We start from the raw sequence: 15256 nt of genomic DNA on the forward strand, positions 1-15256 counted from the left end.
AAGTGCTTTATTATATGAAACTTGTCCAATCCCAATAATAACTCTATGAGGTATTATTGTCAGCATCTTATAGCTGAGGAAGCTGAGGCTTATGGAGGTTGAGGGACTCCCCAAAGTCAGAGTAAGCGGCAGAGCAGGGTGTGAACCCACTTTCTTGATTCAGACCCACTACGCTGCACCATCTGAAGAGAAAATGGAAGATTCTGTAGCCTAAGTATTCCTAACGCTCATTCTCATACCCCAAACTTGAACTACCAGAGCTGCGGAATCTGCCTTTGAAGCTACTTCTAGAAGTGATGACTGGACCCTGACCTTGGGGAACACAACGCAGTGTGCCCAACACTCTGGCCTGCCAAAGACAACCACTTCAAAAGGACTCCCTGTGAGAAACAATAAGCGATTTGGGAGTGATTTCCCATGTGTCTGGTCAGTCTTAGAATGAGCTGTTTAGACTAAGTCTGGAATCACTGCTCCCCAGGGCCCCACCTCAGCCAGGCCAGACCAGGGAACGTCCTCCTCTCCCTGCTCCCACTTTCCCCAACTGCTCTTACATCTATCACTGCCCTGCCATCTGCCAAGTCACGTGCTCCCCTGACCCCATCTATCTATTCACTGGGCCCACGGGTCAAATTCTGTGGCAGCACAAATTCCACCGGCAATCAAAATTCTTTCACTGTGTGCCAATTCCTGCAGCCTGCACACTACTAGGGCCAGAAGCGGGCAGGGAACCACTCGGGGTTGGAAACAGCCCCTTGGGGGGCCAGCTATCCCTCGACTTGACCCCAGTGGGCCTAGTCTGGTTCTTAAAGGGCCCAACCGTTCCCAAAGGAGAAGTGATCTCTACAATTCCCCTGGTAACAGCAGAGCTAAACCAGATAGGAACTAGTACCTGATAACCCCCGGAAGGTTTCTCATCCTCCAAGACTGAAACCCTAAACCAGTGCTTCTCAAGATCTGAATGTACAGACAAGCCACCTGAGGTGCAGATTAAGTACAGATTCGCTGGCCCCACCCCCAGAGAAATAGTCTGGAGCAGAGAGACAACAGGAATCTGCCCTTTTCATGAGCACCCCAGCTGATTAGGATACAGGAAACTGCTCAAGGCTCTCCCACCCAAATGCGGCTAAGGGAGGAGGGAGGTGGAATAACTTAGCCCTGTTTGTGAAATGCCCTGCATACAGCGACGGCCTGATAATGGGAGCCGTGAGTGCAATGCTTAGCTATACAAGGTACAGTGTGGCTTCTACAATAAAACAGCATTAAGTGGATGAGGCTGGGAGCGGGACTCAGGACACTCTGCACTGGGTCCAGAACCAAGGGCTTTCCACATGCTGTCAAGTAAGAGGTCAATGGAAAGCTTCCTCTATCAACTCAGCGTGGGCTGTGTATCACGCTGGTCCTTGCTGAGGGAGTAAGACCTGTTGTACAGCTTTTGTAAAAATCACTGGTCCTGAATGACTGCTCAGGGAAGGTGCCTGAGCCTGGACTACGTAGAGAAGTCCAGCAAAAATGCTGCCATACAGCACTTTCCAGAATGCAGAGCTGTGAGCCCAGTATGGCTGCCTCACTGCGTTGGTACCCGAAGTTTCATCCTCAGAGTGTTAACTGCTGTGACGTCAAGGACATGCCAAGTACCTACGGGAGAGCCCCCCGCCCCCCCACAGTGGTGAAGACCATCAGTTCACCATGTCTCAAAGAAACAGGAGACATGGAGTAGGCTACCAAACCACTGAAAGGGTCTTTCAAACACAAGAGCACTGGATGTCTCCAGCTCCACCTGAGTTGTCTTGATCACCTACACACCTTTGCTGGGCAGGTGTGTCAGCCACAGGAATCCTTGTATCTTTATCTCTGAGCCTGTCTCCATAGAGCATCTGCCTGTACGGGTAAAGATAAGTCAGGGATGGGGGGGCAAGCAATAACACGCTGGAGGCCGGGCATCTGTCTGTACCTGCAGGTGTGTGCATGTGCAAACGCATGTGTTTAGGCGATCCTAGAGCTGAGCTCTGGGAGGGTGCTGTAAAGTCTCTCTCACTCCAGTCAGAATCCCCACTGAGCCCCAGACCATTCCCACTTACGATCGGCATTTCCTGGGAAGATGATTTGGCTCTATTTCTGTTGTTTGTCTATTCTATTTGGGGGAAAGCCAGCCTCACCGGTTACTCCTCCCTTTCCTTCTCTACCACCACCCACTACCTGTCCTTTCTCTCCACCAACTGCAGGGCCTGGCTGGCTGCTTCCTCTCGGGTGGGAGGGCCAGGCACGGCACAGACTGACTCTGAAGTGGCCTCGGAACAAAAGGACCACTCCCCCCACGCTCTGGCAGCCTCTTTTGGACAATGCATTTTACACATCAGGCTCGGGGCTGACCCTCCAGGCCTTTTTTCCCTACCAGTTACTCCTGCTGCTCTCCACCGTGCATGGCCCAGGGAGAAAAGCATGGCTTGCAAAGGAGCAAGAAATGGGACCTGAAAGCTGAGGATCCCGACCAACCTCATAACTTCAGGCAAATAATGCTCTCTCTCTGCATCTCAGTGTTATTACCTGTTGAACGGGAGTCCCCCCTCCCACCATTTAAGGGCTGCTGTGAGGATGGGGGACCACGGCCCAGGGTCTTAACAGGTACTCTCAGACTGGTCGTCAACAGCACTGGAAGCGGCTGCAACTGGTGCTCTAAACCCGAAGGTTAGGTGAGGTCGGCTGGAGCCTGCGTCATTTTACCAGCAGGTTAACTGGATATCCTCTGGAGAAGGCAGGTATCAAAAAACCAGACCACTAGCTTCTTTGTTGGAAAAAGTCATCTATCATCGGCTTGGAACTCTGCCAGTACTCCAAAGATGATCTCAGTGTCATCAAGCATATCAAGTTCGCTGCCCTTCATTATTCCTCTCTGAGAGTTCTACGACGACTCCCAGAGAGCACAGTCCCTCTCCCTTCCTCCTCTGCCATTCAAATCGCTGAGCAAGGCAGCCTTCACAGGGACACTCCCCGCTGGTACACTACCTCTGCTGGGTCCAGGGCATGCCTCTGGAGGGCTACTATGACTGTTCAGTACCCTTTACACCCAGACAAAGGACCCCCGACACCTACTATCTACGGATTACAAGCTCCACCCCACAGTCACTATGCCGTGTCAGGGGATCCATCTCAGCGGCTGTTGTTTTTCTAAAGATACCAGGGAGCGCACCTATTAATCTCCGCTCATCATCTCTCACTCAGAGCCTCCTGAGTAGGCATTCAGCAACCTCCCTGATTAAAGTATTAAAGGTCTCAGCTTGTATTATCATTTGCCTAGCGCTTTCTGCAGGGGTCCAAGAAGGTACTCAGAGTTCTGCGTGCTGTTTTCATGGAAAGTTATAGTCTCTTAAAGTTACCACAAGAGCACTACAGTATCCATTTCTGGGGGCCCCAAGGGGCTGAGGGAACACAGAGTAATGAGTGCTGGGAGGGGATGTGAGTGCAGATGAAGGAGGCCAGTCAGGGCTTCTCCTCGGAACCCTGCAAGACATCGCGGCTCGACTCGTCTCCAGGCACCCAGAGAACCCCAGATTCCCACTCTGCTGCTCACAGTGTAGGACGGGGAAGCTTGGCACTCTGACAGGGAACTGCTTTTCCTGGTTAAGTTCAAAGATTGGATATTTTTAAACAGCTGTTTCTGGTATTTTAGAACGAATCTGATATGTTTACCCACTGATTGAAATTGGTGATTAAATTTTTCTCACCAGAGGGTTCCTGACTTTCCCAGGATCTGGGCTCTGGCCTCACTCAGCCGCACTTCTTTCTGTTTCCCATGCTGACTAGAAAGTCTTGCCTGGACTCCAGCACAAGCTCATTACTTCTTCTCCCCAGATTGTCATGATTATGTAAGAGCAATACATGAAATTTAGAAAATAATGAAAGTTTAAAACACACACACAAACTATCTGTTACCATTCATCATATCATAAGAATATATACCTATTATAATGTGCAAAGTTTTGAATATTGGTTTTTAATAACATGGCCTCATATATATTTTCTCATGTCGTTAATCTTTGAGAGTCTTTTACATTTTTATTCTATTTGTATTTTTAATCACAAAATTTATATACTTAAAAGAGATTGAACAAGTGTAGAAAGATAAAGCATCAAAGTGCCCATCAGTCACCATCCTGTGTGGACCCCTTCCCTGTGGAGGACCACCTGGGGCAGCTTGGACACTATCCTTCCAGACCTCTTTCTGCGTGTGTAGATCCATATGGACTCACAAGTAAATAAGTCAGTTAGATATATGTGGCATACTGCTGTTTCACAAAACAAAATCCTACCTACTCTGCACTCAGCTGCCTGTATGGGGAACTGCTGAGTCAAGGAAACACCACTACCATCCCCATTCCCAGCTCTCGCAGGGCTGTGACCACAGGTGGGTCTATGGACTGGGGTCACCTGGGGCCTTCAAATGTGGTGCTGAAATGCCAGGGCCACTGATAGCATAAATCCAGGCACTGATGAGTGGCCTACGATGTGTTGTGTTAAGTGCTTCACAGGCATCATCTCATTTAATCCTCCCCACAGCCCCGGGAGGAGGGTGCCGCTCTACCCATTTTACAGATGAGCAGTCTAAGTTGAGCAGTCTAAGTAAGAGGCAGCACTGCAACTGTATCAACCGCACTCCACCGGCTGGCACTACCTCCTCATTCACTCATTCCCTCACCATTCTGCAGGTCAGTAACACAGGTGGCCCTAGGAACACCCGTGCAGATCTGTTCATTCTGTACAGAGGAGGGGAAATTTGGTCCCCGCCCCCCATTACCCAGGTCAGATGTCCAAAACCCAGGCCTGCTCACTGGGAAGACGAGTCAGAGACACATAAATACATCAGGCACCAGGCCAAGCCTGCCAACCTGCCACTTCAGTGGATAGACCTCACAGCAAGGGCATAATGGACCATGAGTCAGCAGCTCTGGGTAAGAAGCGACAAATTAACACTTTTTCTTTTTTTAAAAACTTTCACTTAGATACTTGGTAAAGCTTTTGGGAGAACTGTCATCTCGGAGAAGTACTTAGAAATGAAAAACATTTCCACCGAAGGCAGAAACTTTAATTTAAAATCAATTGTGAGAAGTGAAGGTCATCAACGGTAATAGTGGCGATAAAATGTAAATTGGTGGTGTAGTTCCTCCCAGTGCATGTTAAAAGGTTCTGAAAGCTCAGCTTCTCATGTACCAGTGGACTGAAACTCCAGTGCTGGCTGCCCCCCAGGGGGACTGTGAAAGTGAGTCCAGGAAGCCTGAGAAACCTGCAAATTCCGCCCCCAGAAGAAAAGTGGGAACAAGCAAGAGCTTACATACCCTTGTCTGTGAGATTTTTTCGAATGACTTGAATAGTAAGAATATCCAGAATACGTGGATTCGGTATCCATAGCAATGGAGGGCTTGCTCTTGCTGCAGGAGCAGGTACTGTTTCTCCTTAGAGGTAGAGAGAATTTCACCTACTGGACTCCTCAGACCTCAAAGGGCCTGGGAATCAAGGAGTCACTCTTCAACTGCAACAAATTCTGGGAAAAAAGAGAAAAACAAACAAAAAAGATATCACCTTTCACAGCCAACCTCAAGGAAGTTATATTGGAAGATAAAAGACAGTGGCAACCTCCACTCTGGGATCTCTGTGATGGAACACATCAGCAACGGTGTTAAATGCTCAGCTTAGGTGTCTGGGAGGGGGACAGGTGGGTGGGGGCAAGCCACACCCCACCGCAGCAGCAGTAAACTGGAATGGGGAGAGGCCTGGCCCTGGGCCATCTCCCAGACAGCCCAGTCTGCCTGGCTTCCAGGCCTGAGACACCATGTCCAGCCCCCACTGTCAGTGTGGCGCTTACAGAGCAACACCCAGGGAAGCAGCCTGTAAGCCATTTGCTCAGTTTCTGAAAGCCAATGGAAAAAAAAAATGTTCTCAATTCTTTAATTCAGGAATGCAAACTTCTAGAATTTCTCTTTTTAAAAGAAAAACTATTATTGGCACATTGCCTATAATAGTGTAAAGCTAGAAACACTCTCAATGCTCCCCAAAAGGAGGAACTGGTAAGGGAAACATGATTCATTCACCCAAAGAAATGTCATTGTTGCTGCTGTTCAGTCGCTAAGTCACATCCGACTCTTCTGCGACTCCATGGACCATAGCCCCCCAGGCTCCTCTGTCCATGGCATTTCCCAGGCAAGACTACTGCAGTGGGTTGCCATTTCCTTCTCCAGGGAATCTTCCCAAACCAGGAAACAAATCCGCATCTCCTGCACTGGCAGGCGGGTTCTTTACCACTGAGACCCCAGGGAAACCCAAAGAAATATCATAGAGCTGTTTAAAATGATATTACAAAGAATGGAAGTTTGTATGATCTAGTGATAGATTTTAAAAGCAGGCTACAGGACTTCCCTAGTGGTGGCTAGGACTCCACACTCCCAACACAAGGAGGCCCAGGTTCACTCCCCTGGTTGGGGAACTAAGATCCCACATGCCGCAATTAAAGATCCCATGTGCCACAAATGAGACTCAATGCAGCCAAATACATTTTTTTTTTTTTAATTAAAAAAGCAGGCTACAGGTAGCATTGTAGACAGACACTGAAATCTACACTTCAGTTACAATCACAGAGGATGAGATGGTTAGACAGCATCACTGATTCAATGAGCATGAACTTGAGCAAACTCCAGGACAGAGTGTAGGACAGAGAAACCTGGTGTGCTGCAGTCCACGGGGTCACAAAGAGTCGGACACGACTGAGCGACTGGATGACAAGAAGACTGCTTGTGTAAGGACGAGGATGAGGGAACATCAGAAAATGAAAGCAGGTGATTTGTTTGTTGCAGGTTCCTGGGTCTTTTGCCATACTTTCATTAGACACTGCTATGCAATAAAAAAAAAAATTGGAAACATTTCCAAGTACATTCCTGAGCCCCACATGTTAAAAACCTTTACTTCAAGAGAAAAAGGAGCTCTGCACCCCTCACCCCAGAGCTGGTCTCCGCCCCTTGGGGCTCCTCCTTCCAGTGACCCTCATGAGTTGACACTGCAAACAGAGCCAGGAAAAAACAAAGAGGCTGCAAATACCACCACTACCCTCAGCTGGGGGGCTTCCCTGGTGGCTCAGCTGGTAAAGAATCCGCCTGCAATGCAGGAGACCTGGGTTTGACCCCTGGGTTGGGAAGATCCCCAGGAGGAGGGCATGGCAACCCACTCCAGTATTCTTGCCTGGAGAATCCCCATGGACAGAGGAGCCCGGTGGGCTGCAGTCCATGGGGTCACAAAGATTCGGACATGACTGAGCAACTAAACACAGCACAGCACAGCACCCTCAGCTGGGAAGAGGCCAAAGCTCCTCAGGAATGACCTGCCACTCTGGAGGGGACTACTGGAGAACCACCACTGGCCAGCAAATCTCAAGCCTCAGGACCACCTACGTGGTGTTTGCCCTCGTCATTCATTCCCTCGGGTCCGTCACTGGGGCTAGCCTCCCTCAGCCTGACATCCTGACATCATTTCATGTCTGCTCTCCTATGTGAGTCCAAAGGGAGCAGTGAGAGAGCTGGGGTCTAGCCAGAGCTCCTCACTGTCAAATACAGCCTGGGACAAGTCACTTGCCTTCTTGAGCCTTGGTTTCCTCATCTGTCAAATGGGGATAAATCCATTAGGCACAGACTTCACAGGGTTGATCTGGAGATATAAGCTGATGCAGTATTGGGAGCTGGGTTCCAATCCCAGGTTTTACTCACCTATGAGACACATGACCTCAGCTGAACTGTTAAACCTCTCTTAACCCACATTGGGCTTCCCAGGTGGTGCTAGTGGTAAAGAACCCGCCTGCCAATGCACGAGACATAAAAGATGTGGGTTTGATCCCTGGGTGGGGAAGATCCCCTGGAGAAGGGCATGGCAATCCACTCCAGTCTTCTTGCCTGGAGAATCCCATGAACAGAGGAGCCTGGCGGGCTAGAGTCCATGGGGTCACAAAAAATCAGACATGACTGAAGTGACTTAGCATGCACAGAGAAACCCGCATCTGTAAAATGTGAATAAAAGGGCTCACGCAAGAAATAAGCTACAACTGTGACTGCACCCAGAACCACTCCGATGCGCCAGATAAAGGGCAGTTGCGGTTCTCAGGACTCCTATGACCAGTCCTCAACCCAGCAGCTCTCCATGTCTCTCTCAGAAAGAGAAAGGCTGGGAAAGGAGCAGGCCAGAGTGAGTACCTGTGCTCACCTGCCCAGCCGAGGCTCACCCGCAGCCAGACAGCGCTGGGTCCACATCCCAGGTAAGCCCAGGGCTTACTAACTTGCTGACCCCCTCGGAATCTCAGGTTCCTCAGCCATAAAGTGGAAATAAAGTGGCCTGTTTTGTGAGGTGACTGTAAAGAATCAGTGTGGGGAAAAAAAACCCCACTGTGGGCATTTAAAAAATACTTTTGCTCTTGGACCTACCCCTACTTTTGCAGAAGACTTCAAGAATCAGCTCACCTTTTTCTCTCCCTACTCTGCCTCTCAGCAGGTTCAGTAACAATTTCGACGAGCTTTCAGCACCTCAGACTCTCACTTCCTTCCTGCTTCCTTGCTGCTTGTTCTGCTTCATACCTGCCAGACATCAGCCTTAAAAGGTGAGCCAAAATCTCTAGACCTGCCCTTGAACAAGCCTCTTTCCCCGAAGGCCTTTCACCCAGCTCTCTGCTAACCTGCAGGTTCTCATACCAGGCTGCTTGGCCCAGAAACCTGACTGCCGTCTCCTACATCCAGAACTGACCATCCACAATGTCTATGCTTTTTTTTTGCCCTTCAACCCATAACTCTCGAGTCTCCTTTCCATGCCAACTTATAGCTATTTCTGGCTAAATGCTGCCGAGGTGTCTCAGAGGCAGGCACCCCAGGCTCCAAAGACCTGGGCTGATCCTATTCACATTTCCTGGCCATGACACAGTATGACAGATGCTTTCCTCTGTGAATTTACCTCCCCTCGGTAAAAAGAAAAAAAAGAGAGAGAGACTTAATGCAGTCTCTTCCTAGGGTTGTTGTAAGCATCGATTTACAATTTATTTTGGAAACTCCCAAAATAAAGTCTCTGGCACATGCTAACCCAAGTTTTATTCCCCCTGCCCTTCTGCAAAGGGAAGTCATCCTTCATCCTCATTAAAACCTCCAGCCATCCAGTAAAGCAACTCTGGGCATGTCCCTCAGAGGAAATCATGGGCTCCCAAGTGCTCTTAGGGGGAGGGCTTCTCCTCCAGTCTACCAGCTGCCCTTGTCTGGTTTCTCTCCAGACAATTCCTGCCTATACTTATCAAAGGGGTGATCTGTAGATCCTGCCATCCCCTCCCTCTTGTCATCCCAATTCTCCATCCTCGACACTCCACTGAAACAGCTCTAAGTTGGCCACGGATTGTTGCTGTTGTTCAGTCACTAAGTTGTATCCAGCTCTCTGTGACCCCACGGACTGTGTAGCGTGCCAGGCTCCTCTGCCCTCCACTATCTCCCTGAGTTTGCTCAAACTCATGTCCATTGAGTCAGTGATGCTATCCCTGATGCCACAGTTTGCCATGAGCCAGATCCAAAGGTCCCCTCCTTGTCCTCCTTCCCCCGGACCTTCTTATGCCATGTATTCATTCATCCGCCTCCATGTTTAGTGGGGCCATGAGAGACCTGCTAGGTGATGCTGGGGCACGGCAATGACAGCAGTCTGTAGCACATGGCTGCCCTCACGGAGCTCTCTGCTGCCTGCCCTCCTCCAACGTGACAGTGTTTATGCTACTGCTTCTCCCATGCTCCTTCCCCTCTCCCCCAGCACCCCTTAAGTCTCAAAACTTGCCCATTATGGGACTTCCCTGCTGATCCAGTGGTTAAAACTCTGAGCTTCCAATGCAGGGAGCTCAGGTCCGATACCTGGTCAAGGAACAAAGATCCCATATGCTACAGGGCACAGCCAAAAAAAAAAAAACAAAATCTCTCCCATTATTCTCCTCCATCTATGGATTTACTCTAGGATAAGCTCCTGGGATACACTGAACATAAGAGGTACCCAACAGATACTTACTGCAAGGATAAATCCCCAGTGCACATTTCCTACTTGTGTTTTCCAGGTGGTGCAGAAGTAAGGAATCCGCCTGCCAGTGCAGGAGACGCAGGAGACTCGGGTTCAATTCCCAGGGCCGGGAAGAATCCCTGGAGTAGGAAATGGTAACACACTCTAGTATTCTTGCCTGGACAGAGAAGCCTGGTGGGGTACAGCTTATGGGGGTCACAAGGAGTTGGACACAACTCAGCAACTGAGCACACACACACTTGCATTTCCTACTTAGATCCCTCTTGCTCCACTTGGGATTATCATCACCCCCAAGATGCTCTCCAGTGCTCCGGCCTATTCAATTTCCTTCACTGGCGTTATACAGTCACCCTACTGACCCTATAGAGCCAACCAGGCACCATTTTCATAACTTCCTCTCCCTCTCATCCCACATATTTCACTGTCACTAACTGCCCTCTGTCCCCTGGGACCCACCCTTCACTCTTCTGGTTCTCAGCCACCCGCTTCCTCCAGGCTCTGGGGACACAGGGTTAAACTATTACAAAGCCTGCAGGTTTCCTCACAGAATCCAGGTTCTACAGAGCTCGGGCCCCTTCGACATCACAGTTTCTATCCGAGCTATCAGTTTTTTTCAAGATCTCAGTGAGGATTAAAAAGCAGCAGCCAAAGGCAAACTGACAAAATCCAGAGTGAACTCATTTCAAAAGCCAACATAAGAGCTTCGGTATGGTTAACAGAAAAACACATCCTGAAGTTTATCTTTGCAGCAACGCATTCAGAAGATAGCTCCCTTGTATGCACAAGAAATTAGCAGACCTCAGATAAGGTCAGAGGGGGACGCCTTATCGGGAAGATAAATGAAAAGGGATCGGGTTCCCTGGGTAATAAACCCATAGGCTGTGCACTAGCCTGAATGGGATAGGGTCGTAAAAGGTGTAAATGTGGATCCTGGAATGCAGAACGTCCCTTCGTCATGCTGACCCCTGACAAGACCCTGACTGGGCAGCAGCCAGAGCGATCTCTCAGGTCACAATGTGGACGTTGTTTCCCTGCTTGAAACCCTTCCTTGGTGTTCTGCTATGCTTCAAATAAAACACAAAACCTTTCACTTGGTCGGCCAGGCCCTGCCCATATCTCCAGCTTGGCCTTCCTTCTCTTTCTAAGGTCCTCTAAGGCAGCAGTCCGCAACCCTTTTGGCACCAGGGACTGGTTTCATGGAAGACAAGTTTTCCACGGAACTGGGGGGAGGGTTGCTTGCGGGATGGTTCAAGCACATGACGTCTATGGTGCACATTATTTCTATTATTATTTCACATTAGACTCTATTACATCAGCTCCAACTCAGGTCATCAGGCATTAGATCCCAGACGTCGGGGACCCCTGCTCTAAGGCACCATGCCTTTCTGCAGCCTCAGTGTATACGCTCTTCTGACTCTTCAACCACCTCATTCCACCCAGTTCCTACCCATCCCTCTCAAATGAAATACGGCTTCTTTCAAGAAGCCTCTCCTGATCCTCCAGTCTCAGCTCCCTGCACTTCTCCTTGACATCCTGGTTTTCAGATACACGGGGACTGGCTCCTGGAGAGATAGGAAGCTCCACAAGGGCGGCGCCTCTTTCACGACTGTCTCTTCAACCCCAGGAGCACACCAGGCTCTCAGTAATGCACGCTGAGCGAAGTAAGGGTTCTGGTGGCAAGATATCAAGATGTGGAGGCCACGGACTCATGCAGAAGAAACCTTAGAGATCATCTATTTTAAATCCTCAATTTTACAACAGAGGGAAAAGATGCAGAGATTAGATTCCACAGGGACAGCTGAACCACCGAGAGTGGAGGTGCCCTGCTGCTCACACAAGTCTCTCTCACCGGCAAAGGTTATATTCCAGATACACTGAGTAAGAATCAGCATTAGTTCTCTGCCTCCCCCTCCTGTCACTTATCCCTTCCGGGAACTGCAGGCAAACGACAGGATAGGGCTCAGAGCTCATCAAGTCACATCTCAGGGGGGCAGGAGGGCAGCATCTTAAGTCTGGAATTCCCTGGCAACAGCAGCAGAGAATCTTCTTCACCATCCTTTCTTAAAAGCAAAATGGGGATCAGTGGCTTCAAAGAGAATGCGTGTGTTCACCCAGTCAGTCATGTCTGACTCTTTGCAACCACATGGACTGTAGCCTGCCAGGCTCCACTGTCCATGGCAAGAATATTGGAGTGAGTTTGCCATCTTCTACTCTGTGGGATCTTCTGGACCCAGGCATAGAAACCTGAGTCTCTCACGTCTCCTGCATGGGCAGACTCAGAGAAACTGAGTCTGAGTCCATCTCCTGCATGGGATACTTTATCTGCCCCTAAAGCCATGTTCACTTACATAAAATATACGTGACTCTTACTTAAAAGGAAAACAGTGTTCAGAAAATCATAAGAGGGAAATAATATGCTATAGTAATGACTGGTAAACATAAGCTAACCTTCTCAGAAAAGGAAATTATAAAAACATCAACAGCTCTGCCTAGAGCTATTAAGTAATAAAGTGAACTTGGGTTTGGACGGTTACCTTGCAAGGGGTACAAAGACACACGCTGAATTTAAAAAGCCATTCCACTCCTTCTGCACTGGATGTATTTCCAAGGGAAAGAGATTTCTGCTATAACTGTGTTTACATATACTGTGTGCATTACTTTGAATATTTTGTTTTTATCATATACAGAATTCTAAAGGATTTATGGCATTTATAATTTTTATTGTTTTCAAGCTAACATTTTTCTCAAGGTACCCATTTTTAATTACTCAAGAGGAAAAGGGTAATTTAGATATTTTGTTGAGTCAACTTTTCTTTTACAGAGGATAAGCCATGAGCATAGGTTCTGCAGTTAGATCGTTACTGCTCAAATTCTGGCTCTGTTCCTTATCAGCTATGTGACCTCAGATTAAGTTACTTAACCTTTCTGTCCCTGTTTCCCTAATTATAACAACAGAATTATATTTTGCTTACCTTATAGGCTCAAGGTGGGTTAAATGAGATCATTCGTAATCTTTCAGACTAGTGCCTGGCACAGGATAGGTATTCAGTTCAATTCAGTTCAGTCGCTCAGTCGTGTCCGACTCTCTGCGACCCCATGAATCACAGCACTACTTAGTAAATCTAAATTTCTTCCATTGCAAAGAAAACTTTTATAAGGCACATGACTTAACATATCATTTTCATTAAACTTATGTATATGTTTTTGGTCCATTTGAGTCTACCTTTAGTGTTAGCACTCAGTTGTGTCCGACTGTTTGCGACCTCATGGACAGTAGCCCACCAGGCTCCTTTGTCCATGGGAATTCTCCAGGCAAGAATACTGGAGTGGGTTGCCATTCCCTTCTCCATGGAATTTTCCCAACCCAGGGATTGAACTCAGGTCTCCTGTATTGCAGACAGACTCTTTACCATCTGAGCCATCTACCTTTAATGGATACCATTAGCTATAGCTAACTATTTTATTGATTTCCATTCTGTTCCTTGCAGGTCTTCTTTTACTGTTCCCAGGTTGGAAGTGAACATCAGAGAAAACTGTGTATTTTATCAGGTTTATCTGGAGGAACTCACGGTTGTAAGTCATCCAGGTCACCAATGTGGGAATCGGAGGGACTGGTGTATTTGCAACAAACCCAGTGATTCTTCATTACAACAGGGCCCTTACAAAAGAGTGATTCTGGGCCACTATTCACAAGGAAAGAAAATGTCAACCTCACTTTACCTATCTTGCCAATAATTTCAACTCACCTTCTTCAAATAATTGCTCTTGGCTCCAGTCATCAATTCCCTCTGAAACACTCCCAGCAGCTGGGTATAAATTTCTGCAGAGCTGTGAATGGTTAATATGTCTGGAATTCTTACGCTGTATATTTGTTTTCAAGTGACCCCCTTGTCCCCTGCCAGATTTTTAAGCTTCAGGAAAATACATTTCATAAGCATCTACTATCTCCTCTGTAAATCCAGTGGTGCCAGGTCCAGTGACTGCTGTCCAATAAGTGGGATTCAGAAGGGAATGGATTCAGTGGGATGGAAACACACTGCGGCAGAACACATATGTACCTTTTCATCAGGCTTCAGGTGAGACCAAAGCCACGACCAGAAACATGGGCCAGCCCCATGTCCACTTAATCCTGTCGTGCCCACCTTCTGGAAAATGGCACAGAACGAGGCTCTAATCACATACCCATACCCAGCTAGTCCCTAACCACAGCTAGTTCACTTTATAGAGAGAAGAGGGTCATAAATAATCTAATGGCTCAAAGTTAGTCGAGTGCCTCTGATGTGTCAGGAACTGCTTTCAGTCATTTGTATGTGATATTTCACTTAATCCTCAGAACAAGACTTATATGGGAGAAAAAAATATTAATTTTCTGTTACAGTTAAGAAAACCAAGGTCACACACCTGGTAAATGCTGGAGCCGGGCCTTGAACTCTTAAGAGTCTAACTCCAGAACCTGCTCTCTTAACTATAGAAACTATACAGCAATGTAGCAATTTTCAGAATTGCTTATTTTCAGAGAGGAGGGTAGGCAACAATCATAAACTGTCCCAAACCACACATAACCTACAAAGATTTCTGCAATTTCAACTCCTATTCACAGGTTCAGTGTCTCAAGCACTGTGGAAGGTACAGGAGAAAAGAAATGAATCTGAAATAGTTCTAACTGCTACAGAGCTCAAAGGTGGAAAGCCCACCTTTGAAAAGTTTCCAGCCCAAAGGTGAAAACTGCCTTTTCAAATACAATCTGATAGGCGCCTGTGCAAACCAACTCCTCCTGAGGTCTGGAGTCACAACGAGGGGGTGTGTGTGTGTATTGGGGGATGGAGAGTACCTTCCTCATTCAACACTTGTTCAGTCTCCAGTGGGACCAGGGTGACAAGGCATTGTGGTCTGGTCAGGACACTTTCCCTTATGGTCTCATCCTTTTGCTCAAATACACAAGGCAATAAAACATGTACTGCCTGGCAAGCCGTCCTTACAAATATGCCATTCTCAAAATTCTCCCATTTTACTTACAAATTAAGTTGCAGCCAAGTCACACTGCCAACACTGTAACAGTGAAAATTTCACACTAGCTGTTTCACTAATTATATTGAGAGATACCAAAGTCTGGGAATGCTAAAAGCTCATGGGGTAGGTGAAAAGTGTTATTTCTTTGAACTGGAGAATAAAGTTTCCTCCCACAAATCAAAGC

At 47.8% G+C, this 15256-nt stretch overlaps 1 protein-coding gene across 3 annotated transcripts in view; it reads right to left on the bottom strand.

The window, feature by feature from the left end:
* The window catches only part of VANGL1 (VANGL planar cell polarity protein 1), a 58586-nt gene that overhangs the window by 41785 nt on the left and 1545 nt on the right, over nt 1–15256 (bottom strand). For all 3 annotated transcript variants that reach the window (XM_043876186.1, XM_043876189.1, XM_043876188.1), the window contains one exon: nt 5331–5536. In XM_043876186.1, coding sequence (XP_043732121.1) covers nt 5331–5401 — 71 coding nt within the window. In that variant the 5' untranslated portion in view covers nt 5402–5536. The remainder of the gene's footprint in view (nt 1–5330; nt 5537–15256) is intronic.

The sequence above is a fragment of the Cervus elaphus genome, chromosome 20 (genome assembly GCF_910594005.1).
Source record: "Cervus elaphus chromosome 20, mCerEla1.1, whole genome shotgun sequence".
Classification (NCBI taxonomy): Eukaryota; Metazoa; Chordata; class Mammalia; order Artiodactyla; family Cervidae; genus Cervus; species Cervus elaphus.